The 27,374-nt window shown below is 46.3% G+C and overlaps 1 protein-coding gene and 1 non-coding gene across 3 annotated transcripts in view; one reads left to right on the top strand and one right to left on the bottom strand.

The window, feature by feature from the left end:
- Positions 1–27,374, bottom strand: part of ZDHHC14 (zinc finger DHHC-type palmitoyltransferase 14) — a 262,390-nt gene that overhangs the window by 48,454 nt on the left and 186,562 nt on the right. For both annotated transcript variants that reach the window (XM_053591335.1, XM_053591336.1), the window contains exon 3: positions 26,497–26,655. In XM_053591335.1, the coding sequence (XP_053447310.1) occupies positions 26,497–26,655 (159 nt within the window). The remainder of the gene's footprint in view (positions 1–26,496; positions 26,656–27,374) is intronic.
- Positions 12,428–12,534, top strand: LOC128586988 (U6 spliceosomal RNA). The gene has a single exon (XR_008380432.1). It is a non-coding gene; the product is annotated as a U6 spliceosomal RNA (small nuclear RNA).

The raw sequence follows: 27,374 nt of genomic DNA, 5'->3' as shown, positions 1-27,374 counted from the left end.
CAGGGACAGAAAAACCCACTGAAATATTTTGAGGGAAAAAAGTATTTGCAAAACCTGTGTTTAAAGGCGCTGGAAAAAGTAATTAAGTGCTTTTAAAAAGTGTTAAAAATGTGAAAACTCCTGTTAAGTTGAACTCTAACCCAGGCCTCAAGAGTGGGAAACAAGTTAGATGAAAATCCTGTTCTAAGGCTGGGGTGGCCAAGCCGGAATTGCGCATTTCCCCCATGCAGCTGTCACAGGTTCTGGGCAGCTTGAGAATTTTGTGAAAAAACGGATGGAAATACAAGAATGAAGTTTAAAACGCCTAATTTAAATGTTAATTATATTTAAATCAAGTCAATTGTTTTTAAAGGGTTGAGGTGGGAAAATTACTTTTCTTTAAACCCAGGGATTTGTTACCTCCAATAATTTAAAAAATTTTTGCTCTACAAGGCGTTTTTTTCCCTTGCTTAGAAGGATGGATGTTGACAGACAGTGGTACATGTTCCATCTGGCCTTCATGGGCAGATTGTAAAATCATAAAATGATGCAATAGGAACATTTAAATATTTAAGTAGCTAAAGGATCAGAGAACTAAGTCCTTAGCCACTAAGGAATTCACACTGCCCTAACTCTTTTGTAGGACCTCGGTTATAACAGCTTTGCTGCTGTGTCTGGTGACCGGAGAGATTTCTGAGCAGCTCCTCACTCGGCTTGAGCTGTTCTCATCTTTAGAGCTGACCTTGCTATGTGCCTAGCACTATGCTAAGTGCTTTCATGAGCCATTTCCTTATTCTCAGGAAACCTAATGAACTCAATGCTAGTGTTCCTGTTTCACAGGCAAGCAAACGGCAGCTGGGGGCGTTGGCATTGCAAGCCAGGTGTTCATCTGACCCCACCTGTGCTGCTGCCAGTGTCAGTTCTCTGCTGGTCACTGTTCTGGGGTGAGTGGCGGTGAGCTGAGGACCTGGCGCTTCCCTCCCGGTGCAGCACACTGGGCCCCACTCTGGGAAGGGATGGGAGGTGCCAGGCCCTGGATGTCAGCAGGAGGGACGCCCCATGCTAGGGCTGGCGGCTACATGTCTGTGTCCGTTGGGCCTCTCCTGGGCCTGGGTTCCATCCTCTGCAGTCCCCATCCGGAGCTAACCACCCTCCCTCAAGTCACGGGTGGGCTCATCCTCAGGAAAGTGGACAGCAGAAGGAGCCAAAATTTCTCATGGAGAAGTGGATTTGTAAAGCTGCTGGGCAAACTTGATCACTGAGACTGTGGAACTTGGTGGCTATGATTTAAGTGTGTGAAATTTAATCTCTACTGTAACAGCACTAGGAAGGTGAGAACCCCACAATAGTATTCAAGTGGCAGGATCTTTGGGAGGTGATTAGGGTCAGATGAGGTCATGAGGCTGGGGTGTTAGCAGCTTTAAAAGAGGAGGAGACCTGAACTGGCCCCCTCAGCCCCTTGCATTGTGATGTTGTATACAGCGTTGGGAAGGGGGCCCCTCTCCAGATGTGCCCCCTTGACCTTGAACTTGCCCGGCCCCAGAACTGTATGGAATGAATTCCCTTTCTTTATACATTACCTAGTCTCAGGTATTCAGTTGTAGTAACAGAAAATGGACCAAGATGGAGGTTACCTGGGGCAAAGTGACGTATCAGGGAAGAAGGTTTCTTCCCCTACCCTTTCTTATCAGCTCCCTTTCTGAAAATGAGTTCTTCTATCTGCTTAATTTTATGGGGGAAAAAATCAAGAAATCACATTAACTAAGTCTGTGGCCTTAAAGTGTTACTATAGTACTTCTGCAAAGGGATTCAATTTCTCCACATGTAAAAAGTTGAATTAGATGAGATCTAAGATGCCTTGAGCTGGAAAATTAAATGCAAAGGACCCTGTTTTTTTAGCACCTGCGTGTGTATTCTTCTAGTATCGTGTCTTTGCCAATGTGTTATAAATTAGATTCTACAGCTTTTAGCCCCATTTGTTTAAAAAAATTAAAACATCACAATGTAAAAACTAATTAGTGAATGTAGAATTGTTGTGACCTTTATGCTACAACTTAACATAACCTTGGACAGTGATGTGGCCAACTCAAAAGTGCACCCCCCCCCCCCCACTCTCTTGGTCTCATTGACTCCTGCCCTGGCTTTGCCAACAGCTGGCACGCTACTGAATATCTTTGGGCTTGAAATGTTAAAGCAGGACTAACTGACAATGAAGCTCCCTTCTACTCCCCAAATGACCCCAAATGGGTGACAGTATACATTTCTATTTCCTCAACTTTTTTAGGTTTGTTTAACTTTTGTTTTCAACTCCGGTTTCCAATGTTGGGGGTGTTTTGTGCTTTGAGGAGCAGGGATGAGCATGAGCCTCAGATGTGAGCATTCTGAAGCAAGGTGTACTGTGAGTATACTTTGATCTGCTGATTAGAGACAAAGATGATTACGAGGCTGTTGAGAAAAGAAGTAAAAGGCCTTGCTGGAAAAAGTGAGGGGGAAGGTAGGGAGAGACAGTTCTGTTGTTAATGTAAACCATTTTGAAAGGAGATATAAGAAAAATTAATAGAAATGAGATCATTTTAAAAAGTGAGATTGTCCAATTTGGATCCAAAAGGAAATTCCAAAATCACCCAACTGTGGATTGGGAGGGGTCATTACATGAAATCGTGAGGTAGGCAGCACTCTCGTCTTTGGTAAGGGTCAGAATACCATCCCCACAAGAGGGCTTTGAGGAGCTAGATTAGGGCTCTGCCTCATTAGGATAAAATCAGTAACAATAAATTCAAATTTATGCATTCTCCAGGAAACAGTCTTTACATGTTGGCGCCTCCAGGTGTTCTCCAGCTGTCACTTGTGAGACCCTGAACGGAGCTCCATCAGGAGCAAGGGCTCAAAGTCCTCACTGAGTGGATTTTCCCACACCACCCCCGGCCCTACTGGAGCCCGTCAGCATTGGCCCCTCACTGTCTTTGGGTTTGCAAGGCCGGAAATTATGTCTGGGAATTCTGAATTCTGCACGGAATACAACGGGGCTGTCCCATAAATTCGGCAAACAAACTTGTGCTATCCTCCAACATCCCTCAGAAACGTCTCAATGCCTCTCTGGAAATGATGGACCTCGAAATCGGTAGCACCACCTGCCAGCAGAATGGCTTCAGTACTCAATAGCATTCTTTATTTTGCTTCCTCTCCATCAGCCCTAGGAGCCGGTGGGGCAGATTCCTGTGGCAGGCGAGGAGGGCAGTTCAGAGCTGACTGAAATTGCCCACGTCTAGAACCAGAACTCCCACCTTACCCACTGCTTTTCCCACTTCCTCCACATGCTTGAGTCTTATGTTCTTTCATGTCCAGTTACTAAGATTTTTAAAAGCCAATTTATCCTCCAAAATCAAGGTTTCAGAACTGAGTTACCTCATGAGTGTATTATACACCCGTGAAAGTGAGCAATTCTAAAGCTCTTCAGAACGTTTTAACTTGATGACATGCATGTACAATTGGAAAATTAGATCCTGCCAGGCATGCTTTTCTGTGATCTCATGGCAAGGACTCCACCTCCTCCCGGCACAGAGAGCATGTCTGCCAGCAGGGCCCCGTGGCTCGCTGGACTGAAGCTAGTTCCCTGACAAGCAAACTGGGATGAGTCCAAGTAGAACTTTTTAAAAAAAAATTCAGAAGGACCGAGGCCTCCACCAAACTTCCGAGACCCTTCATCTCTCTAAGTTGAAACTGGAGCCCCAACTTCATTACCAGTCGTATTAAACTATAAACCAGCTCAAGGGAAGAAACACAGCCTGTTCTGTGCTTTATAATTGTCAAGGTGCTTTTTCATGTCATGTCTCAGCCAGTGATGAAAATATACACATACAAGCACCTGTTCTGTGACAGGGTCACAGAGACAGATGTTAGACGGTTAGCAGGACAGGCAGAGGCTCCCCTCCGGACCCCTGCGTGTGCTCTGATGGATCCAGAGGGGCAGGGTCTGTTTACGAGGCTGCTCCTCACATTGATGACGCTGGCGTGGTCCTCAGCTTCCCATTTCTACAGGGTGGCAGTGGCCAGAAGACCCCCGGGCATTCCTGCTCTGACATCCACGGTCTGAGGCCTATCCAGCACTGTCTGGGGTCCTCAGGCTCAGTCCCAGTCCTGGCTGCCCCAATTTGCAATATGGAACAGAAGCAAAGCCACGCTTAGGTGGGCAGAAGGGACGCTGGACGCCGAGAAGTCACCCGAAGGGTTTTCTGAGACGCTCAGGGACCTCTGACCCCCCTGAAGTAACTGCTCTTTCAGCCTCATGTGTGCTAGGGATTTTAGGGTGTCTATCTCAGAGTCCGCAATCCCTTTGTCCCTTCCGGTCAGGGTTGGGTGATCTGCAAACTCTCAGGTGTGCAGGGTGCATGGGAGAGGAGAGTCCTGGCAGTGAGTCCTTTGGGGGTGCCTGTGACTACCTTCTTGGGCCTAATGCTTCCCTGACCGATTTCCCTTGGGTGGGCCTGCACTAGCTTCCCAACGGCCCGTGTGGCCCTCCCTTGCAGCAGGTCCAGCCCTGCCTGCTCTTATCTTCTTGTGGGAACCTCTGAAACAACTTCCTGATCTACACCTTTTAGGGTGACCTCTCACTATTGCCAGAGGGACATTCCAGTACAGATGAGACCCTGTCTAACAGCCCTCTGGCTCCTGCTGCTGTGGCCTCACCCCCCATTCCCTGGCCACACCCCGATTGTGTGCACAGAGCCCAGGGTGGAAGCTGGATTTCCAGACTGAGCTCTGGGTGCTGGGAAGCCCGGCTCCCATCTCTCACCTTTTCTTCCCCTTGAACTACAGCATTTAGACCTATATCTGTTTTATGTACTAAGTCTTTTCATTTTCCCAAATGGGCTGCTGCTTACAACACCACCACCATAATGTTTACAGTTAGTCTGTAAATGTTTACTGTGGTTATTCTAAGCAGTCCCAAGTTAAGTCCCAGTCTCGTGCTGTGTAGTCACGAGACACCAGTCGGGGTCGGGGTCGGGGATGGGGGGACGGGGCATGGCTGGCAGGATGCGGGACTCTGAGTTGGAGGACCTGGGTCCTGGCCTCTTGCCTGTTTAGGGATGTGACTTGGGCAGGTTTCTGGGCCTCAGCAAGTTGGATGTGCTCTAAAAGGTTCTTTCCAACTCAAATACTATGATTCTATGGTTAAATAAAACTTGTCAAGAATCAAAGTCAGTTGTGTCTACCCTACACAAATCGAGGAAGTGCTGGTGGGCCCAGCAGCAGAAACTCTATTAAATAAAGAATTAAATAGAAGCGGAGCTCTTAACAGAGCCAAGGCAGGCCCAGAGCAGAGTGGGAGCCCTAGAGGCAAACTTACAAACTACAAACTGCTACGTAAGTATATAGTCTGGGTCTGTGCAGACTTCTTAGGCTCTAAACAGAGTATTCTTTTTGTTTCTTGTTTATACAGAGCGAGCAGCAATCTCCCCAGTCACTGCAGTCTGCTCAGCTTGTCTGTAATCACTTGTCCAAACAAAGGCCCTCAGAACAGGCACAGTGGCCTCGCTAATGACCAGGACCCGGGATGGAACTTAGGGGGCCCACTGCGGAAAGAAAATATGGGGCATCTTTTAAAAAAGTTATTAAGAATTTCAAGCTGGTGAAAGGAGCTCTGCGACCTTGGCCCCTTGGGTGTGGGTGCAGGCTACATACCCATGACGCTGGCCCTGATAACCGCCCTAGTTTTTTGGCCTGGGAATGTGATTTTCTCATTTATGGCAGATTAACTTCCAGGGAATTCAATGGATTTTATGAAAGGATGTACATCTTCTTTCAAATTTGTTTTTGAGAATTTGCTTTTTATTTTCTTTTTAAATTCTGATTAATAGGCTGTGTTACTTTTGTAAGGTAAAGTCTACATCATAGTCATGTCCCTCACACATGAGGTGTGCCTATCCCACACACTGTTCCCACTGGGAAGGAACTTGCTGACCTCCTCTCCCTTTCTGCTTCTTAGATTCAATCAAGCTTTTCTCTCATGTGAGCACGTAGTTGTTAATCTACAAATTTCAAATCAGTATTGGGTACATGTGATGCCTGCCCTTCCATTCTTATGATACTTTACTCAAGAGACTGTTCTGCAAATCCGTCCAAGTTGTAACAAAAGATACAAAATATCCATCTTTTTAATGGCTGAATAGTATTCCATAGCATACATATACCACAGTTTATTAATCCATTCATATGTTGAAGGGCATTTGGGTGAATTGGACTGCTGTAAACATTTGAATGCATATGTCCTTATGGTAAAATGACAGTTTTCTTTGGGTAGATACAGGGATCGCAGGATCAAATGGCAAGTCCATTTTTAGTTCTTTGAGGACTCTCCATACTTCTTTCTATAAAGGCTATACTAGTTTGCAGTCCAATAGTGCAAAAGTGTTCCCTTCTCTCTGCACCAATACCAGCACCTGTTGCTTTGGGATCTTGTGTTGCGGGCCAGGGCCAAATCAAATCACAACAGCACCAAATAAAATGAAATACCTTGGAATTTCTTAACAAAAGATGTGAAGGATCTTTACAGAGAGAACTACAAAACACTGGAGAAGAAATAGCAGAGGGTGTTAAAAGATGAAAGAACACGCCATGCTCATGGTGGGAAGAATCAACATTGTTAAAATGTCTGTATTACCCAAAGTAATCTATCGATTCAAGGCAATTCCCCAAAAATACCAACGTCATAGCTTGAAGATCTTGAAAAAAATAGTTCTACATTTTGAATGGAACTGAAAAAAAATTCCGAATAGTTAACGTAATTCTATAAAACAAGAATAAATCCAGAGGTATCACAGTACCATACATTGGATTATAAGTCAACAGTGATTAAAACAGCATGGTATTGGCATAAAAACAGAAACACAGATCTATGGAACAGAACAGAGAACTCAGAGAGGAAACCAGCCCCATAGCACCATCTGATCTTTGATAAAGCAAAAAAAAGTATCTGTTGGGGAAAAGAATCCCTATTTAACAAATGGTATTGGCAGACTGGTTAGACACATGTAGAAGGTCAAAACTGGACCTGCACCTCTTGCCTCTTATAATAATTAACTCGCAATGCACAAAAGGTTTAAATCTTAATCACAAAACTATATAAACTTTGGAAGAAAGTGTGGGAAAAACTTAATGACATCAGTCTTGGGAAAGAATTTATGAAGAAGACCCCAAAGGCAATTGCAGCAACAAGAAAAATAAATAATTAGGACTGATCAAATTAAAAAGTTACTGCCCAGCTAAGGAAACAATCAACAAAGTAAAGAGACAACTGCAGAGTGGAGAAGATATTTGCAGGCTATGAACCTGACAAAGGGCTACTAACCAGAATCTACAAAGAACTCAGGCAAATCAACAAAAAAAGAACAAATAAACCGCATTAAAATCTGAGCAAGAAACATGAACAGAATCTTTTCATATGAGGACAAATGGGCAACAAACTCATTTAAAAATGCTCATTATCTCTGATTATCTCAGAAATGCAAATCAAAACAACTTCGAGATATCACCTAATCCCGGTGAGAACGGGGCTCTGCTTTTACAGAGATTGTGAGTAAACAGCAGAAGAAGCTCCAGCTGTATTTCTAGGGCAGTCACATTTTGCAATAATCCTGCCTCGAAAGGAGCCAGCCTTGGACTCTGACATCATTCCAGCCTCCATTGTTGTTATCTACCTGCCTCTGAGAAGAAGGAAGGAGGATACAGCAGTTTCACAGCACCCTGTTAATTTGGCTACGATCACCTAGCCACTGGGCCCCAGGGCTGGCATTTCTCCTCTCTGTCTTTGAGATATGACGTGGTCTCCCTGCTCTCTTTCCTCTCTCTTTCCCCATTCTCTTTCACTCTGTCACTCCCTCTCTCCTTCTAAGAAGAGAAAATAAATTTTATACTTCTATTTCCTAATCTTTGCCTAGAGAAATCTTTTCTCAAACCCATGTGCACTAGCTCACACCCTAACATCTTGGAGTCTGAAATTTTAAATTTGTACTTCTTGGAGGTTTGATGGTGGGAGCTGTGAGTTTTATTTAGTGTAGATTGGGTGAAGGAAACTCTTTCTTTTTTCCCAGTTGAGACCACTAACCTAGTCAGAGAGCCAAAAAAGCAATATCCCCTCCCCCCTCAAGACAGAAAGCTGAAATGGAGATAAAGGTACAGCAAGGGGAACGTCAACGTCTCTCCCTCTTCCTTCCCTCCTTCAGTAAACATTGTTAATCACTGCATGCAAGTCACCAGCTGGCTGGCTGCTGGGAATGCACAGTGACCGGGCAAAGACCTTCCCCCAGTAAGTCCCCCGGTACATACACCGTGACGTCTCTGGTCAGTGCTGTTGGAGAAGAGTACAGAAGGCCATGAAGGGCTGCACAATTTGAGGGCTTCCCTGAGGAGCCCACACGTGAGCCCCTCCCTCACTGATAGGTGAGCAGGAGTTGACAGAGAGGAAGCTGGGGCTGGAGTCCAGGCCACACGCAGGACCACCATGGAGGACTGTGGTGTGAGCCCAACTGTGCTCCACGCGGGACCACCGTGGAGGACTGTGATGTGAGCCCAACTGTGCCCCACGCGGGACCACCGTGGAGGACTGTGATGTGAGCCCAACTGTGCCCCACGCAGGACCACCGTGGAGGACTGTGGTGTGAGCCCAGCTGCGTCCCACGCGGGACCACCGTGGAGGACTGTGGTGTGAGCCCAGCTGTGTCCCACGCGGGACCACTGTGGAGGACCGTGGTGTGAGCCCAGCTGCGCCCCATGCAGGCCACCGCAGAGGACTGTGGTGTGAACCCAGCTCAGCAGTGGGCAGATCTCATGGGTCATGTGGACCAGGTGCAGGGTTTTGTCTTCCTTGCTATTAGCAACCAGATTGTTTGGAAATGGTCACTCTGGTGCTGGCATAGAGGTTGGGTTACCTGGGGAGCAGGAACAGAGGGTGGGGATCCTCTAAGACACCCTGGCACAGTTGAGGTAAGAGATGGCAGCAGCTTGCAGCTGGCTGTGGCATTGCATAGAGAGAGAGAGAATGGATGTAGTTGGACCTACCTAGCAAGTACCAGGTGCAGAACCTGGTGACAGGTCAGGAAGTAAGGTGGGCAGAGGACAGAGTCAAATAGGACTGTCAGGTGTCTGCCTTGTGTCACCCAGAAGGGTGAGCATTTAGTGAGTGGGCGCTCTGGGGAAAGCTGGTCTGGGGGCTTAATCTCTCCAAGTGGAGGAGTCTAGTGGGTGTTTGCACAGGCAAGTCTGGAGCTGGGGGAGAGGTCTGAGCTGGAGACATAAACTTGAGAGAACACAGTCTTCTGAAAGAAAAAGGAGTAAAACAGAGGAGCCTACACTCCCCAGGGATGTGAAGCCAAGAACTGCACAAATAAGAAGGGACAGATCCAATCACAAGAGGTGCACTTGCAGGGACAGAGCCACAAACAGAGGCAGACATTCATGAAAAAACTGCTGGTGGCTTTTGTGGGTATGGAAAGAAAGGACTTTTAAAGCTGAGTTGTCGTTTGACGATTCCAAGCCGAAACGAGGCAAGCACTTGGCCGGAGGTCACCCTCATCTGTTGGCTTAGATCCACCTGCAGGCACAACCTCACTTTTGTGTTGCAAGTAGCCCTTACAGTGCCACCTGCCAGTGGTGGGGCCAATCTGGCATGGGATACACGTGGGCTCTGGGGCCCGAGAAGCTCTGTGGCTGAGAATTTCCTGTCCGTGTGGGATGCTTTCTCCAAAAATTCCTATTAGACATGTCATCTCATTTTTTTGTCAGAAGAGTGGTTTAAATAAATGAATAAATACACAGAATAAAAAAAGACATCTAACATTTAAACATTTACTTTCAATATGCTATTTTAAATTATTAAAGTCCTCTAACAAAGCACTTTTTAAAAGTGCACATCTACGTGGCTCTTGGGCTTATTAATACGTGAAAGTATCTGATGAAGCCCAGCAAGTCCTGCAGGGCTGCCCAGGAGGGAGGTCTGCTCCCTGTGGAAGTTGCACACCTTGTACTACATGTATAAACTGGCACTCTGATCATGAACTGGCTCCACGGGCTGTTGTGAGGCCCCTGGGTGACTGACAGGGCCCTGGCGCGTGGCCGACTGAGGCTAAAGGCGGCTCCTTAGAACGTCATGGGGGCTGCGCGGTTTGGCTGCTCCCAGTCCAGGTCCAGCTTCCTGACTCAGCTCTTGGTCAGGTCTGGCCAGCTCTGCCTCTGCATCCCAGTATTGAAGGGGGTGAGGCTGCTGCTTGGGTCCCTGTGGTGTCAGCAAAGGACTCTGCTGGGAAAGTCTATAGCCCCCTCTGTGATGGACCCTGATGATTCATTCACTCTACAAAGTCACAGGCAAAACTTCCAAAATGCGTGCTGTCATGTTAGTTCCCAGCTCTTTGTCCCAAGGAACTGCTGACACTGAGCCGGGCCTAGGACAGCAGATGCTGGTCCGGCCTGGAGTCTCCTCTGGGAGCCCACTGCGTGTTCCTTGTGACATCTGGAAGCTCTTCCTGCCACCCACTGTGCCTCCAGCATTTGCCAAGCGCAGCCTTCAAGCTGTTGTGGGCTCTCCACCGGGGCCCTGCCTCCTCCTGGGGGCCATCTCCCTGGTCAGTGCCTGCTCACTTCCTCTGTTCTCAGTTCTGTGGCCCCAGGAGAGGGAAAAAGACACTAATTGCTCAGAGCAGAATGGAAAACAAATTCCTCCCGCCATTCACCACAACTTTGCAAACTGTAAAGAGCTGGGCAAAAGAGAGAGGTGATCGTGTTGGTGACGGGAAACCTTCTGGGTTAAGGAAGTATTCTGGAGGCCTGCGGGGCTCTCTTCAGATCTGGCCAGCACCCTCTGCCAATCTTAGGGTATCCCCCAGCGTCCAGAGGAGCTACCCTCTGTGGGCTACCCTCACGCTGCCCAAAGCCTTAGTCTTAGTACCATGTTGTCACACCAATGTCACTGCCTCTCTTTCCCTCAAGGTTTGCACAGCTTGGCATGGGCAGTGCTTAGTGCTGGCTCTTCCAGGCTGACCACACAGTTTCTGGGTCCTCATGGTATTTTAGCGCACGCTGGCGGTGAGCACAGCCCCGAGGCTGCCCCCGCCCAGGTGCTGCCATGATTCTGAGCATGTGCACCCGTCATTCACTGCCTTGCAGCAAAGCATCAGCATGATCAAAGATGGAAAAAATGCATTCACTGGTGAAAAGCAAACTCATCAATCAGTTAGTAGTAAGCAATGGTTTTTCAGGCACAAACCATTTGGTAGAAAACCAGTCACTTTTACCATATGATAAATGGCCGTGACTATAAAACACCGTTGTGAGTTTAACTCATCAGAGCCAAGAACACGCTCTGTGATACCGTCTTACTTTTGCCAGCTGTTGCCGGGAAGGTACACAATACAAACCACCATAAAACCCAAGTGCAGCCTGGGTTATTGCTCCACAAGCAGCAAGTTGTTACTGTTGCTTTGAATTAAGACAACATAAGTGTTCTCTTTCCTGAGAGGGTTTTAATTTCTTCACACTGCGATTCCTTTCTTTCCAATATTTCTTAGTGACATGAAAAGGGCTTGAGACAGGAACAATGGGAATGGAGGCCCAACAATGTTTAAACACTCATTCATGTGGGTTCTGTTGACCCCAAACAGAGAGAGCTGGAGGGGCTGCTGCACAGACCTCAGAGGTCATCCCCCGCCCCCTGCTGTCCCTGTTCCCTAATGAAAGGGTTAAACAGGTGTTCCCAGACAAGCACTGGGCTCAGCAGGTCACACCCGTGGGGGGACCAGGGCTGCCTCCCCAGCTTCGGGGACCCCCCCATCTCTGTGTTGTCCCCCTGTGTTTGGGTCATGATGGAAAAAGAGGAAAAAAGGGAGGTGGAAGAAAAATGAGACCAGAGTAGTTTCTTTCCTTTTCTAAAAAAAGTGGTTTTAAAAATGGGCTTCTTGACATGAATCCTATGTACTCAATTTTGATATGAAGATAATTAATGACAATTAAGGTTATGGGGGGGAGGAAAAGCAGAAAGAGGGACAGAGGGAGGGGGGTGGGGCCTTGGTGTGTGTCACACTTTATGGGGGCAAGACATGATTGCACGAGGGACTTTACCTAACAATTGCAATCAGTGTAACCTGGCTTATTGTACCCTCATTGAATCCCCAACAATTAAAAAAAAAAAATGGGCTTCTTGAAAGAAATGTCATTATTATACCTTACTTGAAAAAAAAAAAAGAGTACAAACCCTCTGGTTGGGTAGAGAGATGATGTTACCTGTCATCTTAAGGAGCCAGTTTCCCAACAGCTTCAAAGTCTGAACAAGACTTACCCAGGAGTTCTTAACTTCATGTGCCAGGAGCCCCTTCAGTAGTCTGGCGAAACCCAGGGACCCCCTTCTAGGATGATTTTAAATACATAAAACACAAAAGAAAGTGATAATAAAGACATGTGGGTGCTCACTTCGGCAGCGCGTGCACTAAAATTGGAAGGACAGAGAGGAGATTGGTGTGGCCCCTGTGCAAGGACCACATGAAAATTCGCAGAGCGTTACATATTTTAGGAAAACACAAAAGAAATATTGTTTTCAAAATAAGTTTGACATGATGTAGTAGAACACAAGCTCAGCGACTGAGATGCTAATAAGATCTATGGTTTATCAGCTACCTAAATGTCAAAGTAGGAACAAGTCTAACTGTTGTTCCAAGATGACAGGGCAGTAACCGGGAAGTCCTATGAAGAGACCTGTAGCTTCTGGTGGGGACAAACACGGCTAGTGTGCTCTGTGGCCTATATTCATAACTAAAGGCAGTTCTCCAATTCATTTAGATATGAGTGGAAATAAAGATCTAATTGTTTCCCCTCTGAGTTCATACACACCCTGAATTCCACTCACAGCAACTGTGGTAGGCTGTGCCCTGAGTGGGGGTTGGGGGGGGGCAGCTGCACCTCTGCATCAGCCACAGTCCACCAGGGCCACAGTCCTCACAGCCACAGTCCACCAGGGCCACAGTCCACCGGGGCTACAGTCCTCACGGGACTCACAGTCCTCACAGTCCTACAGTCCTCACAGCCACAGTCCACCAGGGCCACAGTCCACCAGGGCCACAGTCCTCACAGCCACAGTCCACCAGGGCCACAGTCCTCACAGCCACAGTCCACCAGGGCCATAGTCCTCACAGCCACAGTCCACCAGGGCCACAGTCCACCAGGGCCACAGTCCTCACAGCCACAGTCCACCAGGGCCACAGTCCACTGGGGCCACAGTCCTCATAGCCACAATCATCTGGGGCCACAGTCCACAGGGACCACAGTCCTCACACCCACAGTCCACCGGGGCCACAGTCCTCACACCCACAGTCCACTGGGGCCACAGTCGTCAAAGTGACTGAGCTCTCATTCAGGCCTCTCAGGGAACCTGCTCTGTCCAGGCCATCAGGGCAGATCATTTAACGTTTCCTCCTGTTTGGGTCTCACTGCTGCCACTCAAATTGCTGTGTTCCATCACTTTTCTGGTCCCTTGTAATCCAAGTATGCAGCTCACCTCATTACACTCTGTATCTAGATCTTATGGGACTCACAGGAACCCTGAGGAGGGGAAGGCCCGACCTCAGGTACAGAGTACCTCTGTGATCCTGAAAACCCGGAGGTTCAGGTAGCACAATTTCCAGGGGGTAAAAGGATCTTTATACACATGTATATGTATGAGAGAAGTTTTTAAAATTTAAAGTACTTAACATATATTTTGTCTTAACTTCATGATAATTCTGGGAAAGAGCTAGCAAGTTGAACTTATTTATGACTTTGCATGGGCCCCTCTGGATTATAGCAGACATTTACCTTCTCTCTGCCTCCTGTGGTCTTTTATCTTTTTTGAGGCAGGGTCTCACTCTGTTGCCCAGATGTTAGAGTCACGTGGTGTCAGCCTAGATCTCAAACAACCTCAAACTCCTGGGTTCAAGTGATCCTCCTGCCTCAGCATCCAAATAGAGTAGCTGGGACTACAGGTGCCTACCACTGCACCTGGCTAAATTGTCTATTTTTAGTAGAGATGGGGTCTCACTCTTGCTCAGGTTGGTCTCTAACTCCTGAACACAAGGGATGCTCCTGTGTTGGCCTCCCAGAGTGCTGAGATTACAGGCGTGAACCACCCATCTGGCCTGCCTCCTGGAGTCTTTACGAGCTTTGGGTTTACGAGCTTTGGGTTAGTGATATGCATGATTCATCTTCCTTTGCCCCTGCATGGGCCACTTTCCACGCCCTGTGCCCACATACAGAGACTCAGTCATGGGGGACACTAATTGCTGGGTGCACAACAGGCTGGAGTAGAAGCTACTACCTTTTCTCATGTCTTAAAATCTCACTTTTCTCATGTGTTAAAATCCACATGCTGCCCACTCGGGGGCCCAGCGGGTGTCTCTGTTCCGAGTCTCCACACAGGACCTGGGAGGCTGCCTTCTAGATCTGGCCCTGGGGTCTGCTGGTGACAGGTCTACACCCTTTATGACCCTTTGTCCCACACCAAGTGGCAGTGATACTCCCCACCGGGGCCACTGATCAGGCTGGCTTGAGGAGCAAAGAAGGTAACAGTGAGAACCAGCTCCAAGAGTAAAAAGTTGTGTTTAATTTTTTATAGCACTGTAAAAATGGGAGCGCTATATAGGTACAGATTGTTTCTAGGCATTCACTTCACTTCTTTAATCAAAAGAAGATAATAATTACATTTCTACAGGAACATTATGGATTTTTAAATAAACATTCTTCTTTCTTTTTCAAAAATAATCTTCCCATTCCAATTGGTCCTTTTCATGAAATATTTTCAACCTTTCTAAAAATAAAAAACCTAGCTTCTAAAATTTCTTTTTGTTACATTTTTATTTTTTAAATTCTTTATTAAATCATAACTGTGTACCTTGATGCATTTATGGAGTACAATGTGCTGATTTGATATACAATGTGGAATGCTTACATCAAACTGATTAACATAACTGTCTCCTTGCTTACTTATTTGTTGTGGCAAAAACTTTCATCTCTATTCTCAATAGTATAGAAATGTATCATTGCATTATGCACTCTAAAATTTCTTTGTACAATTCTTTCGATTTTTCTATAGGTTGGAGAGTGTCCAAAATAAGGAGTTGAGGGAATAAAAAGCAAAATAACAACAGAAAAGGAAGAGGAGCATCTCTTTGTTAACAAGAAAAAATTTTTTAAATTATGCTTAGGCTTTGACATTGCTAAAGTTGACATTGCATTTATTTGAAATCTTGAAATAAATATTTTAAAATGTTAAAATAAATAAATAAAAATAAAAAACTGTAACCTTCCAATAAACCAAATTATTTTCATATCTTTATTTGAAATGTATAAACCTGTATTACATTTTCAAAACTAAAGCACACCAGTTATTATTCACTATCAGAGTTTCCAGCTTTTAACAGCTGAGTTCTGCCCAACTCCTACAAATAGTGGGTGGAATTCTGTGAAACATTTACTGCCAACATCCAGCTGAGAGCAGCTGGGTCAGCTGATACAGCCACAAATATCTTGGAAGAAACATCGGGGCTGGTTAAGGTATGTTCCATCCTCTGCCTCCCTCACTCCCAGAGCCACTGATGGAGGCCAATTTTGATTCCAGGCGACTCAAGTCACTAACTGATTACTGGGTGTCTACTGTGAGGCACTGCATGGGTTAAAAAGATGAATAAGACACACAACTGACTCTTAGAAAGGGACTGGTCTTGCTCTTCAAATGTCTTCTCATGTGACCGGCCGTTATTTCAGTAGACCCAGTTAGCTGTCCCTCAGTCTCCATGAGGACCTCCCCAAATACCAAAATCTAGGAATTCAAATCCCTGATGTAAGATGGTGCAGTGTTTGTATACAACCCATGCACATCTTCCCATGCACTGGAAATCATCTCTTGATTACTTATAACATGAGTTCAGTGTAAATGCCACGTAAATAGTTGTTATACTGTGTTATTTAGGGAACTATGACAAGAGAAAAGTCTGGGCGTGTTAGATGCAAAATTAAAAAAAAAACTTCGATCTGCAGTTGGTTGAATCCACAGATGTGGAAGCTGTGGGCAGGGAGAACTGACGGTACTCATGTCTCTCCCTCTCGGGATGGAGGACCTTGCCCTGCCTCAGGACGTTCAGCCTGGTCACGGGCCTTCACCAGGAAGTGGAGTCTCGGCAGAGTGCCCTACAGTCACATCAGTCTGCTGCCCCAAATTCCAGGCCTCTCAGTGTCCTGTTGAAGCATCACGTCAACCCGATGCCTCAGTCAAGTCCTTTTTTCTTAGACAGGCACCTGAAGGCGTCTCCAGTCTGGCTATTGGCTAATTTTGTCAGCCTTTTCTTTCCTTTAAAATGACCAGCCTAGGGGCAAACTAAGTTATCTTGAATGCTACAACCTTGTCTCAAGGGCAGGAAGTCTGTCTTACATTTTTTTTTGCACTCCACTTGCACCAACACTCAAATCGACAACCGACTGAATTAGCTGTAAACGCCTCTTCCCAAAGGTCCGGCAGGCAGATACCGGGGCTCCTCACCCGGACTCTCCACACTCAGCCTTGGGCCCTGGCGCTGCCACGCAACATCATGGTCTTCTAACCCTGTGTGAGAACCATGGCAATGTCCACTTCAGACACTACAGGGGACGATGGCCCCAAGGTCCGAAGTGTGCATCAACTTTTTAAGAGCTCAGTGAATAGGAGAGAGTGCAAATGTGACTGGTGGCCTGGAGCCAATATGTTCATTAGATTGTTTGATATATATATATATATTTTTTGTAGAGACAGAGTCTCACTTTATGGCCCTCGGTAGAGTGCCGTGGCCTCACACAGCTCACAGCAACCTCGCCTGGGTTTAAGGCGATTCTCTTGCCTCAGCCTCCCGAGTAGCTGGGACTACAGGTATGTTTGATATATTTTGAAGTTTAGCGACAGGACTTGTTGCTTATACCAAAAACAAAAGGATAACAACTTCAGACACTAAGAGAAAACCCACAGGCTACCATGAAGGAGCCGGAAGCCCGCAACAGCAGACCCCGTTCCGGTACTGACCACTGCAGAGCGCTCAGGGGATGCCAAGAGTCAGCGGATCCCGGGAAGGCCAGGAGACTGGGCTTTCTGATGCTTTCAGACGCGCCTGCTGGGCGCAAGGCCTTGCTTTCCCCTGACATCCCTGAGCCTTTGACCTCCCTTTCATGTCTACATGCCGGCCAGAAACTCCTGCTTAGGCTTTCAGACTTGGCATCGGGAAATCTGGGCCTGCCCGGCCCCGAGACTTCCCCGCAGCACCGCACCTATTACTTATCCCGCCTTCCCCAGCCGGCAGTAGGACCCTGCTCAACGAGAACCGGGTGTTTTAATGATCACTTTGGAGACTTGGGAAACACAGAAATTGACAGTGAAGAAATCACTCAGACACACAAGTGCATCTGTGTGGGCCCTGAAGTCACTTTCTATAACTCCTGTATAACATGCTTTGTGCCTGGTAATATCTAATACTGCATGCTTCCCCGCATTGTTCTATGTTGAATATATTATTATTGTTTGCTTATTACTGAACTGGAATGCAGTGGTGTGATCATAGCTCACAGCAACTTCAAATTCCTGGGCTCAAGAGATCCTCCTGCCTCAGCCTCCTGGGTAGCTGGGACTACAGGCCTGCACTACCACATTCTGCTAATATTTCTGTTTTTTTTGTAGAGACAGGGTCTTGCAATGTCTCCCAGGCTGGTCTCAAACTTTTGGCTTCACACCATTCTCCTTCCTGCCTTGGCCTCCCAAAGTGTTGGGATTATAGGTGTGAGCCACTTCTTCCGGCCAGCTTGCTTATTCTTCTAGACGAACTCCATAGTTATTTATCTTGCTCTCATATTGCATTGAATTTGTAGATAAATGTGAGGCAAATAAGCATGTTGATTTCCATTATGATTCCTAACTGATATAAGGTAAACCATTTTAAAGTATTTTATTTGGTAACGACTGTACCTACTAAACTAAAAAACTACTGCTAACTGTTTTGGTATTACTGATATTCTTGTAAACCACAAACAAGTGATGATTTTGTTTCCTCTGTTTTGATTGTTATATGAATTTATTTTTATCTTAACACATTAATTAGAAAAGTTAATATTGAATACTAGTAATGATAGTAGATATCCTAATTTTCTAAAGTTAGCTTTAATGTAAATCACTTCAGTGTTTTAACTTTCCTTTTTCTAATTTTTTAAAAATGTTAATGGACTATTTTTCTGTATTAATTTTCCATGGCATAGCAATAGTTTTACATAGCAAATTACCACAAATGTAGGGGCTACAAACAATACTAATTTATCATCTCATGGTTTCTGTGGGTCAGAAGTCCAGCACGACGAGGCTGAATCCTCTGCCCTGGGCCCCGGGCATCATCTGGGTGAGGCCCGAGCATAGGCCAGGGGTGCAGCTCAGCTGGAGTCAAGGTCCTCTTCTGAGCTCTGAGCTGGTGGCAGGATTCATTTCCTTCTAGCCCTTTCCATGTGGGCCCCTCCTCCTTAAAGCCAGCAAAGAAGCCCCAAATCTCCTGCTTGGCACCTCCCAGTCTCTGCCCATAAACACTCTTGAGGTTACACCCGGGCCCCCTGGATAGTCCAGAATAATCTGCCTTAAAGTCAGCAGTTAGTCACCTTTAATGCTATCTGCAAAGTCCCTTTTGCCAAGCAAGGTGACGTAACTACTGGAGGAACACAGGAGGAGGGTGGCGGTCTCTGTCCTGCCTACATACCCCCTAATTTTAGTTTACTGAGTTCTGGAGTTAGAAAGGGGTGCCACATTTCATCAAATTCCTTTTTAATGCCTATCAGCATGACCATATACATCTTTTGTCCTTTGGCCTATTGATACATCAATATGTTAATAGTTTTATTATGTTTTATTTATTTATTTATTTATTTATTTTGGGCCGGGGCTGGGTTTGAACCCACCACCTCCGGCATATGGGGCCGGTGCCCTACTCCTTTCAGCCATAGGCACCGCTCCCTATTATGTTTTATTAACATCAAAAAATAATTACATTTTTGGAATATACTTTTCTATATTATACTACCTAATTTTTTTATTGTACTGTTAGATTAAATTTGCTACATCTTCATGTGGGGTTTCTAAATTTATAAATAAGGTGTTTTTTTCTTTGGCGTGTTATTTTTGTCAGAAAATTGGTGTTAGGGTTATATTATCTTTGTGAAATGAATTGAAAAACTGCTCAACCTTTTCTAAGCTCTGAAACCCTGTTCAGAAGACAGAAGTGAAACTTTTTGGGCTCAGCACCTGCCTTAGATAATTTTTTATCAAACTTTTCAGTTTTTCACAGCTAGTAATATTTTCAAGTTTTCTACTCATTCTTTGGCCAATTTCCTATCAAATCATGTTTCACTGAGATAGCAAATCAATTTGTATATAGTTATACAACATACAGAATAATGGGTTTCCCAAGAGTTTTTTTTTTTTTTTTTTTTTGTAGAGACAGAGTCTCACTGTACCACCCTCGGGTAGAGTGCCGTGGCGTCACACGGCTCACAGCAACCTCTAACTCTTGGGCTTATGTGATTCTCTTGCCTCAGTCTCCTGAGCAGCTGGGACTACAGGTGCCCACCACAACGCCCGGCTATTTTTTTGTTGCAGTTTGGCTGGGGCTGGGTTTGAACCCGCCACCCTCAGCATATGGGGCTGGCACCCTACTCATTGAGCCACAGGCACCACACAAGAGTTATAAAAATTTCACTGATCTTTGTCTCATTTGAATCTGCTACTTCATTTTGCTATTTTCTTTCTTTTGGATTTACCGGAGGTTTGTTTTCCAGAGAATTAGATCTGGCATTGTTTCGACAGTTCTCCTTTCTAGGTCATTGTTTTCTTCTAGTTTCCCTTAAGTTTATGCTCCTCTTTTTCTGTCTGCTGCAGGTGGATACTTGTTCATTTATTTGCTTCTAAGTTCAGCTTTGCTTTTTGTACAAGACCTGTAGACCTTTAAAAATTTTTTGTATCATTGGCCATCCACCATCCAAGTAAACTTCCGGTTTGGGGAGAATCCCAAAATAGGTGGGAGGCAGCCCCCCCCCCCAAAAAAAACTAGAGAAGTTGAAAGCAGAGCAGTTACCTCGCCAACCGCTCGGGTGTGGAAAGGAAACAGGCCTGGGGCTCCCACCCAGATCTTTGAATCCTGAGCTGTGATGTTTGCGACAGAGCAGGACAGAGAATGCAGTGGTGGCGTCCAGAGACACCTGTGTGTGGCACTTGCCTCCTGAGACTTCCCCCTGCAGGTGGGAATGGCTGTGCTCGGGAACCCAGCCCCCCAGCTCTGCCTGGTTTCAGAGCCTGGTTCTCCAGCCCTCTTGCTGATTCTACCCGTCCTCCAATTAATCCCTTTTCTGCTTAGATTATTTTGTGTGATTAAAGTTTAGAATTCTGAATCACATGGTTTTCTTTTGCATTGTCCTTACTGCCATTTTCTAAATATTCTACAATTGTAGCTTTGAAGTTTCTATCATGCAAGACTTATGACAAGCCTCTGTGAAAACATTACAATTGCTGAAGTTTGTGTGTTTATGTCCTTTGGTTTGATTTTTAGCTTTATTGTGTCATCAGATGACATGGTCAGTGCAATGCCTTCTTTTAGGAAGTAAGGAATGCTTTCGTCATAATGTGATAGATTCATATAAATGTTCCATGCATAGTTGAAAACTGTAAGTACACTTTGGAGAGACAAAGCTCTCATACACTTAGTTATATATTGGAATCCTCTATCTTCTTACTTAGGGATTGTTGACCTGAGCCATCAGAAACAGAGGTATGCTACTGTTTCTCATGAGCATTGTGTCCATATTGAATTGTCCTCACATGTGCTGACAAGTTTAACTTTATCTATTTTGGTGTGTAAATGTTGATGACTTAATTTTTGATTGTGCTCTTTACTAATATAAAATTACTCTCTTTGATCCATGTAATATGATAAGTGTAACGCTTTCGGCCTTGAGTTCTCCTTGGTCTGCTCTAAATAATGAACATTAGAGACTGTTCTTTATTTCCATGTACCTAGTTACTCTCACTTTTGGTTCCCAGGAGGATACAAATGGCAGCTCCCTTCATCCCATCATAGGACATGCTCTCCTGTGGGAAATCAGGCCTCTGGCCATACCCAAATAGTTAAGAATTTCTAGGATGCTACCCCAGCCGGGAAGGCAGCTGCAGTGTCAAACATCCTGACCTGAGTACACCTGGGAAGCAGTTGCTGGCCTCTGAGGCACAGTCACAGCACCACACAGGGCGCAGTGAGGGGCAGAGAGGCTCAGAAACCCACGCAGTGAGGGGCAGAGAGGCTCAGAAACCCACGCACAGGGCGCAGTGAGGGGCAGAGAGGCTCAGAAACCCACACACAGGGCGCAGTGAGGGGCAGAGAGGCTCAGAAACCCACACACAGGGCGCAGTGAGGGGCAGAGAGGCTCAGAAACCCACACACAGGGCACAGTGAGGGGCAGAGGCAGGGTGCAGGGTGCTGGGTGCCTACGAGAGAGAGGGCACAGCAAGCGAGAGGCAGGGGAATGAGAAAGGGAACTTATCAGGGTTTACAGAGAGTAGTAAAGCCCCAGGAAACACAGTGTCCTAGACACAGAGTCCCTGCAGAGGGCGGCTGGAAGGTCTTTGTGGCGCCCACATCGGAAATGACAGAGGGAACATCAGGACCAAGGGCACACCTTGTTTGAAGACAGAGGCCAGCACAGCTCAGGGACTTCATATGCTTTTTCCTTTGTCCTTGGGGCCTGTCCAGATTTGATATCACAGGTGCCCAGACAAGGGGTTGCAGCTGCCTCCGGAGGCCACTTCTCAGCCTCTAGGCTATGCTGCCTTCATCCAAACAAAATTGGGCAGACTCTTGTATAACTGGTTTGCAAATGTTTGCAATGCTCCATCTTAGAATGTAGCAAACTTTATTAGTTTGTCCACCGAGTGTGATTAAGTTAATTTCAAGTAAGTCCCTTATTATTATAGGCTCCAGCTGTATTCTAGTGAGAAATGCTGGCTGTTGGTCACAGGGCCCACCAAAGGACAGACTTATCCTATAGGGCCCAACAGGTAAGGGAAACATGGAGGGCACACACTTGAGCCTTTGAAACTTACACAGTGATTTTGAGAGGACCTCACAAGCCCATGTTTTGACTTTCAGCTCTTACTGAGCATCTGAGAGAGGTGAGGACCTGAGAGCCAAGGTAGCTCCACGGCCCCAGCCATTGTTGTTCAAAAGTATTTTAAAACCTCAAAGATTGCCTGGATGAACAAACAACCTCAAATGCTCCACTGCAAATGTGCAGAAGCGGTTTGATGATATCACCACTGTTTGATGACATCACCACTGTTTGATGATATCACCAATGTTTGATGAGAACTAGAGAGAGACAGAGAAAGCTTCAAATTGAGACAAAGTCAGAGTGAAAGAGTGTGTTACTTTCTATTACTACAGATCATTTAGATCCTCCCAGACACAGAATAACAAGGCTATTCCTCTACTTTGTGAAGCCAAGTCTTGTTTCAATCAGATACTTGAAGGCAGCGGCAGGAGGAGTCCTGTTCCTGACAAGGTCAGCGACCCCATGGTGCCTGGTCTGGAATGTGTGCTACAGAGGGTGCTAGCCATGCTGGCAAAAAACCCACAAAGCAGCACTAGGACCCCCCAAATTACATGCGAGAACAGCTAGGAGCATTGCATAACTTGCCCGGATTCCTGTGTCATTCAACGACCCGACCGACCATGATTCAGCCCGGGTCTGTGTGTCCTATGAGCCAGGTCCCCAAACACCAGGCTCTGCTGACCAGTCTGTATTTGTGCCCCAGTGTGCTCCCCAGGAAAGCTCTTCCGGCTCGGTGCCCGCAGCTCAGCAGTTAGGGCGCTGGCCACATGCACTGGGGCTGGTGGGTTCAAACCCAGAATCAGCCTGCTAAACGAACACCAGACAGACAAAAAAATAGCTGTAGTCCCAGCTACAAGGGAGGCTGAGGCAAGAGAATTGCTTGAGCCCAAGAGTTTAAGGTTGCTGTGAGCTGTGATGCCATAGCACTCTACCCAGAGCAACATAGTCAGACTCTGTCTCAAAAAAAAAGAAAAAAAAAGAAAGAAAGAAAGCTCTTCCCTCAGTCCTCCACTAAAAACGCAGAGACCCTCTGACTTTGCTCTCACTTCAAACTTATTTAACAAAGAAAATTACTCCCTCCCACTGCCTGGGAAGCTGCAATTTCCCCCTTTCCTCTCCCAACTAGCAAAGCAGCATTTTCTTGCACACTTGGCCTGGGAAGAACCAACTTAAGTCTGTTCATTACAAGGAGCCAGAATCCCCAGCTCCCAGCCTTGGCTTTCAGAACATCATTGTACTTTTTCTCTTACTGCAAAAAGTAGAATTCTTTCAGTAAAAACTTTCTGTGTAAAAATCAAACAGTGGTGAATACAATTGCACTTCTCCACTGGAGACAGCACGCGGCCTTCCACTCTGTCTTCCCCAATGCAGAGTCCAGTCGCTGCTCTGCTCGTTGCTGGGCCAAAGGCCCAAGTGTCACTTTTAACTGGAGACCCAAAGCTGTGTAGGAGTGAGTAACTGTATGGTCTTTGGAGGAGTGACATGGGTGCTTTATTTTAAATCAACCATATGCTCTTAATACTTTATCTCACTGTCCTCCGGAGCTGGCCTGAGCCACCGAGCAACACCTACTGGCCACTGGGCAGTCTCCTCTCACCCGCACGGCACGCTTTCTCACTTCCTTTCCTTTCCCTTTGATGTTTTGAGTCCCCTCTTTACAGAACAACACTACGCTTTCTTGCGGGCTGGCTCCTGGCTCTTACAGACCGAGGGCTCCCACTTACACAGCCAGCAGAGTCCCCAGGACAGAACACTACCGTCCACAGGAGAAAGGCATATGTAATTTTGGTAAGGGGATTTTATATATAATTCATCAGTGTTCTTTAAGGGGCACATATACTTGCGGGCAATGGAGGGAACAAAGGTAAGTGATTGTATGAACTTTTAGGAAGTGTCTAAAATTCCTAATCCAAACAGAACTTTAAAATAAGTCAATTGAGATGGAAAGTTTTTATTTATTTATTTTAATTTTTTGAGACAGAGTCTCACTATGTTGCCCTTGGTAGAGTGCTGTGTCGTCACAGCTCACAGCAACCTCAAACTCTTGGGCTTAAGCGATTCTCTTGCCTCAGTGTCCCAAGTAGCTGGGACTACAGGCGCCCGCCACAACACCCGGCTACTTTTTTGTTGCAGTTGTCATTGTTATTTTAGCAGGCCCTGGCTGGGTTTGAACCCGCCAGCCTCGGTGTATGTGACTGGCGCCCTACCCACTGAGCTATGGGCGCCACCGAGAAGAAAGTTTTTATCATGATTAAAAATCTAGCTCAAAGTCAGGGCATAGAGGATGAATGAAAGGAAAAATCAGGCTGTCTAGAGATGCTTAAAGTTTTTTTTATAAATAAAGAGAAGTAACTAGTAAACTTTCCATGTTTGTAGATAACATTCCCTGCCTATCAGAATGCTAACTAGAATATCGTTAGCCCTCCAGAAGGCATGCAAAGTAACAGAGGAGTTTATGTGAACAAGTGTAAGGGTCATACTATTCCATCATATTATAGGCCAGGAGGTCAAAATTACAACCCAAGAAAAGGTCCTATGTAGATCATTCCCCTAAAGATACCAGAATGCTGCTTTGGCTTAAAAAGTGTCCCCAAGATGGGTTTGGTATGGCTACTGGGGCTGATGTCATCAGAAATCAAAAAAAGGCTCTCAAGTGTCCTTGTAGAAACCCTGGTGAGCCCTCACGTGCAGGTCTAGGTGAAGTGTCAGTCATGACATCTGCAGAAGGCTATAATAGATTAAGACATTGCCCAGAAAAAGCCAATCAAAAATATCAAGGGAGCTGCAGTAATGACAGTAATAGCAGCAAACAATTACAGAGCATTTGCTATACGCCAGGCATTATTCTGGGCAGGCACTTCATACGAGTTGACATCAGTCTCGCCACCACACACAAGGTAGGTACTGTTATCGGTCCCACTGCAGAGGTGAGGAAACTGAGGCCCAGAGAATTTAAGGACTACCCAGGAGAAACTGAATACAGAAGGTGCCAAAAAAAAAAAATACACATTTTAAGAAAGGAATAACCAGTATTAAAATTGTAATATATACTGGGAACAAAAGATGAACCTAAGTTACATTGAGCACCTCTTGTAATTGCAGAGGCCAAACATGACGAGTTCTATAAATTTCATACAGTTTTTTCCTTTCCTAAAATATGTATACATTTTTTTGCACCTTCTGTATATTCCATAGTGTTCCACTGGGGAGGCAAAGGCTAGAAGTAATTTTTCTAAGCTAATAAAAGTAAGACAAGGCCTGACAGGGAAAACCTGGGCTTCGTCTCAAGCAGCGGATTGTGAAAGTTAGGATAAAGTAAATTTAAGACGAATAAAAGGAAGTCTGCTTTGCACAGCAGGAAGTACTTTATAACATTTTTATTTTTCTCAAGAATAATGGAGGCTACAAATTCTGAGACTCAAGCAGAATGTTGTCAATCAATAATGTGTCACCAAGGGAAACAAAGTTTGTTTCTGTCCTTTTGAGTTTGAGGCAACAGAAGGTTTCTATGCTTATTCTCCCAGGAATGTCCCTGGTCCCTGGGTATCCCTTCTGTGGCAAAGCTTTTGTCCTTTTCTCGGTACCCTCCCTGTCACTTGGGTGTTCTGCCATCTCTTTGCCAACCTTGTCTCTAAGGAGCACCAGCCTAGGAAAGAAGGTGGTTGTGGGCGGGGGTAGCAGCTCTCAGTCTGGAGTGACAGGAAGTGTCTGCCAAGGGGCTGGAACGGCGCCGTTTTATCCCGTGCTGGGGTCCATGGTCGGGCCATGTCTCACAGCTGGGGATCTCTGTGCCCTCAGTTCTGTCTCCCTGTTTCCACAGTCTGTCCTGTAGAAAGTCAGGGGGCGCAGGGGGGAGTGTGGGTGGTCTCTGGGAAGAGCAAAGCCCCCAACTCCAGCCTACAGATGAGGGAGTCTCCAGCCTCTGTGCCTCTCCTTGCCTTGCCCCTCAAGGCTCCAGCTCCTCAGGCCCACGTGAGGAGTTGAGAGAGGAGAACCGCCCCTGCACACCCCTGCACGTGCTGCCAGGCCTTGACCAACACACAGACCTAGGGGAGAAAGGTTGTGTTTCATGTGTCTGCCGTCTGGCAGCCCAGAGGATGAAGGACCCCTCCTCTGGTGACTCTGCTGGGGGAGAAGGCCCAGAGCGTGCAAGGTATAAAAGAATGAAGACAAGAACTGTGAACGGTCAGTGGCAGGAGGCACAGGCACCGACATGTTCACCATTAACTGAGCGTTCAAGTCCTTGGAGGATCCCCTTCAGCACAGTCCACGGGGAGGTCGCCAGGCTCTGGCCACAGACGTTCCCCCCACAAGCATCAGAGGCAGGCGGTGGCCATTTAGGCTCCTACTCACCTACGCAGTTATCACAAAGGCTGCAGTGAGAGGCACGCGGGGGCCGGAAAATCTTGCAGGTGAAACAATATTTAAGTTTCACAGTCTGGCCGTTGATGATGACTTCCTTGGTTCTGGGAGGTGGGCGGTACCCCCCGGAACTGGTGCCGTTTGCAACATCTGTGGAGAAAAGAAAGAAAAAAGCACACTGCCTTCAGACAACCACGGAGCCTTTGTGGGTTACAGAGACCAGGGCTCTCGGAGCAGGGCCACAGCGTCTGCACACAGGGCTTATCCTGTCATGCTGCCCGCCTCATCAGGCCCAAAGCATCCTCTGTGCACCTGCACAGCAGTCGGCTGTGAGCTTCCTTCACCCCCTCAGGTGCGCGTGGCCACGTGGCTAGGTCCTGCCCAGCCTGGAGCCTGCCCCCTGAGACCCCTCCCGGTAGGTTCAGGAGATGCCCCCCACCCCTGGAGGAAGCCAGGTGGGGGCCAAGAATGGCTGCCCTGAGGAGGGCTACTTCTCTTTCTTCTTCAAGGCCCATAGTTACATGAGCACCAAACTCTGTTTGGGTTTATTTGTTACAGCAGCTGGCCTTGCCCTGATTAACACCCTGCCCTACTTAACTTCCCTCCTGGACAGTGTGTTCCAAATCCAGCTGCATGATTCCTCACTTTGCCCATTGGCCTCTCAGTAAATATAAGGTATGGGATGGAGGTGGGGAGAATATCAATCTTTTTTAAAAAATGTATTTTATTTATTTATTTATTTATTTATTGAGTCTCACTCTGTCACCCTGAGCAGTGTGTCATGGTGTCATCATAGTTCACGGCAACCTCAGTCTCTTAGGCTCAAGTGATCCTCTTGCCTCAGCCTCCTAAGTAGCTGGACTATAGGT

This window comes from Nycticebus coucang, chromosome 5, assembly GCF_027406575.1.
Source record: "Nycticebus coucang isolate mNycCou1 chromosome 5, mNycCou1.pri, whole genome shotgun sequence".
NCBI classification, from domain to species: domain Eukaryota; kingdom Metazoa; phylum Chordata; class Mammalia; order Primates; family Lorisidae; genus Nycticebus; species Nycticebus coucang.
The sequence above is the reverse complement of the archived record's forward strand: the minus strand, read 5'-3'. Positions and strand labels throughout refer to the sequence as shown.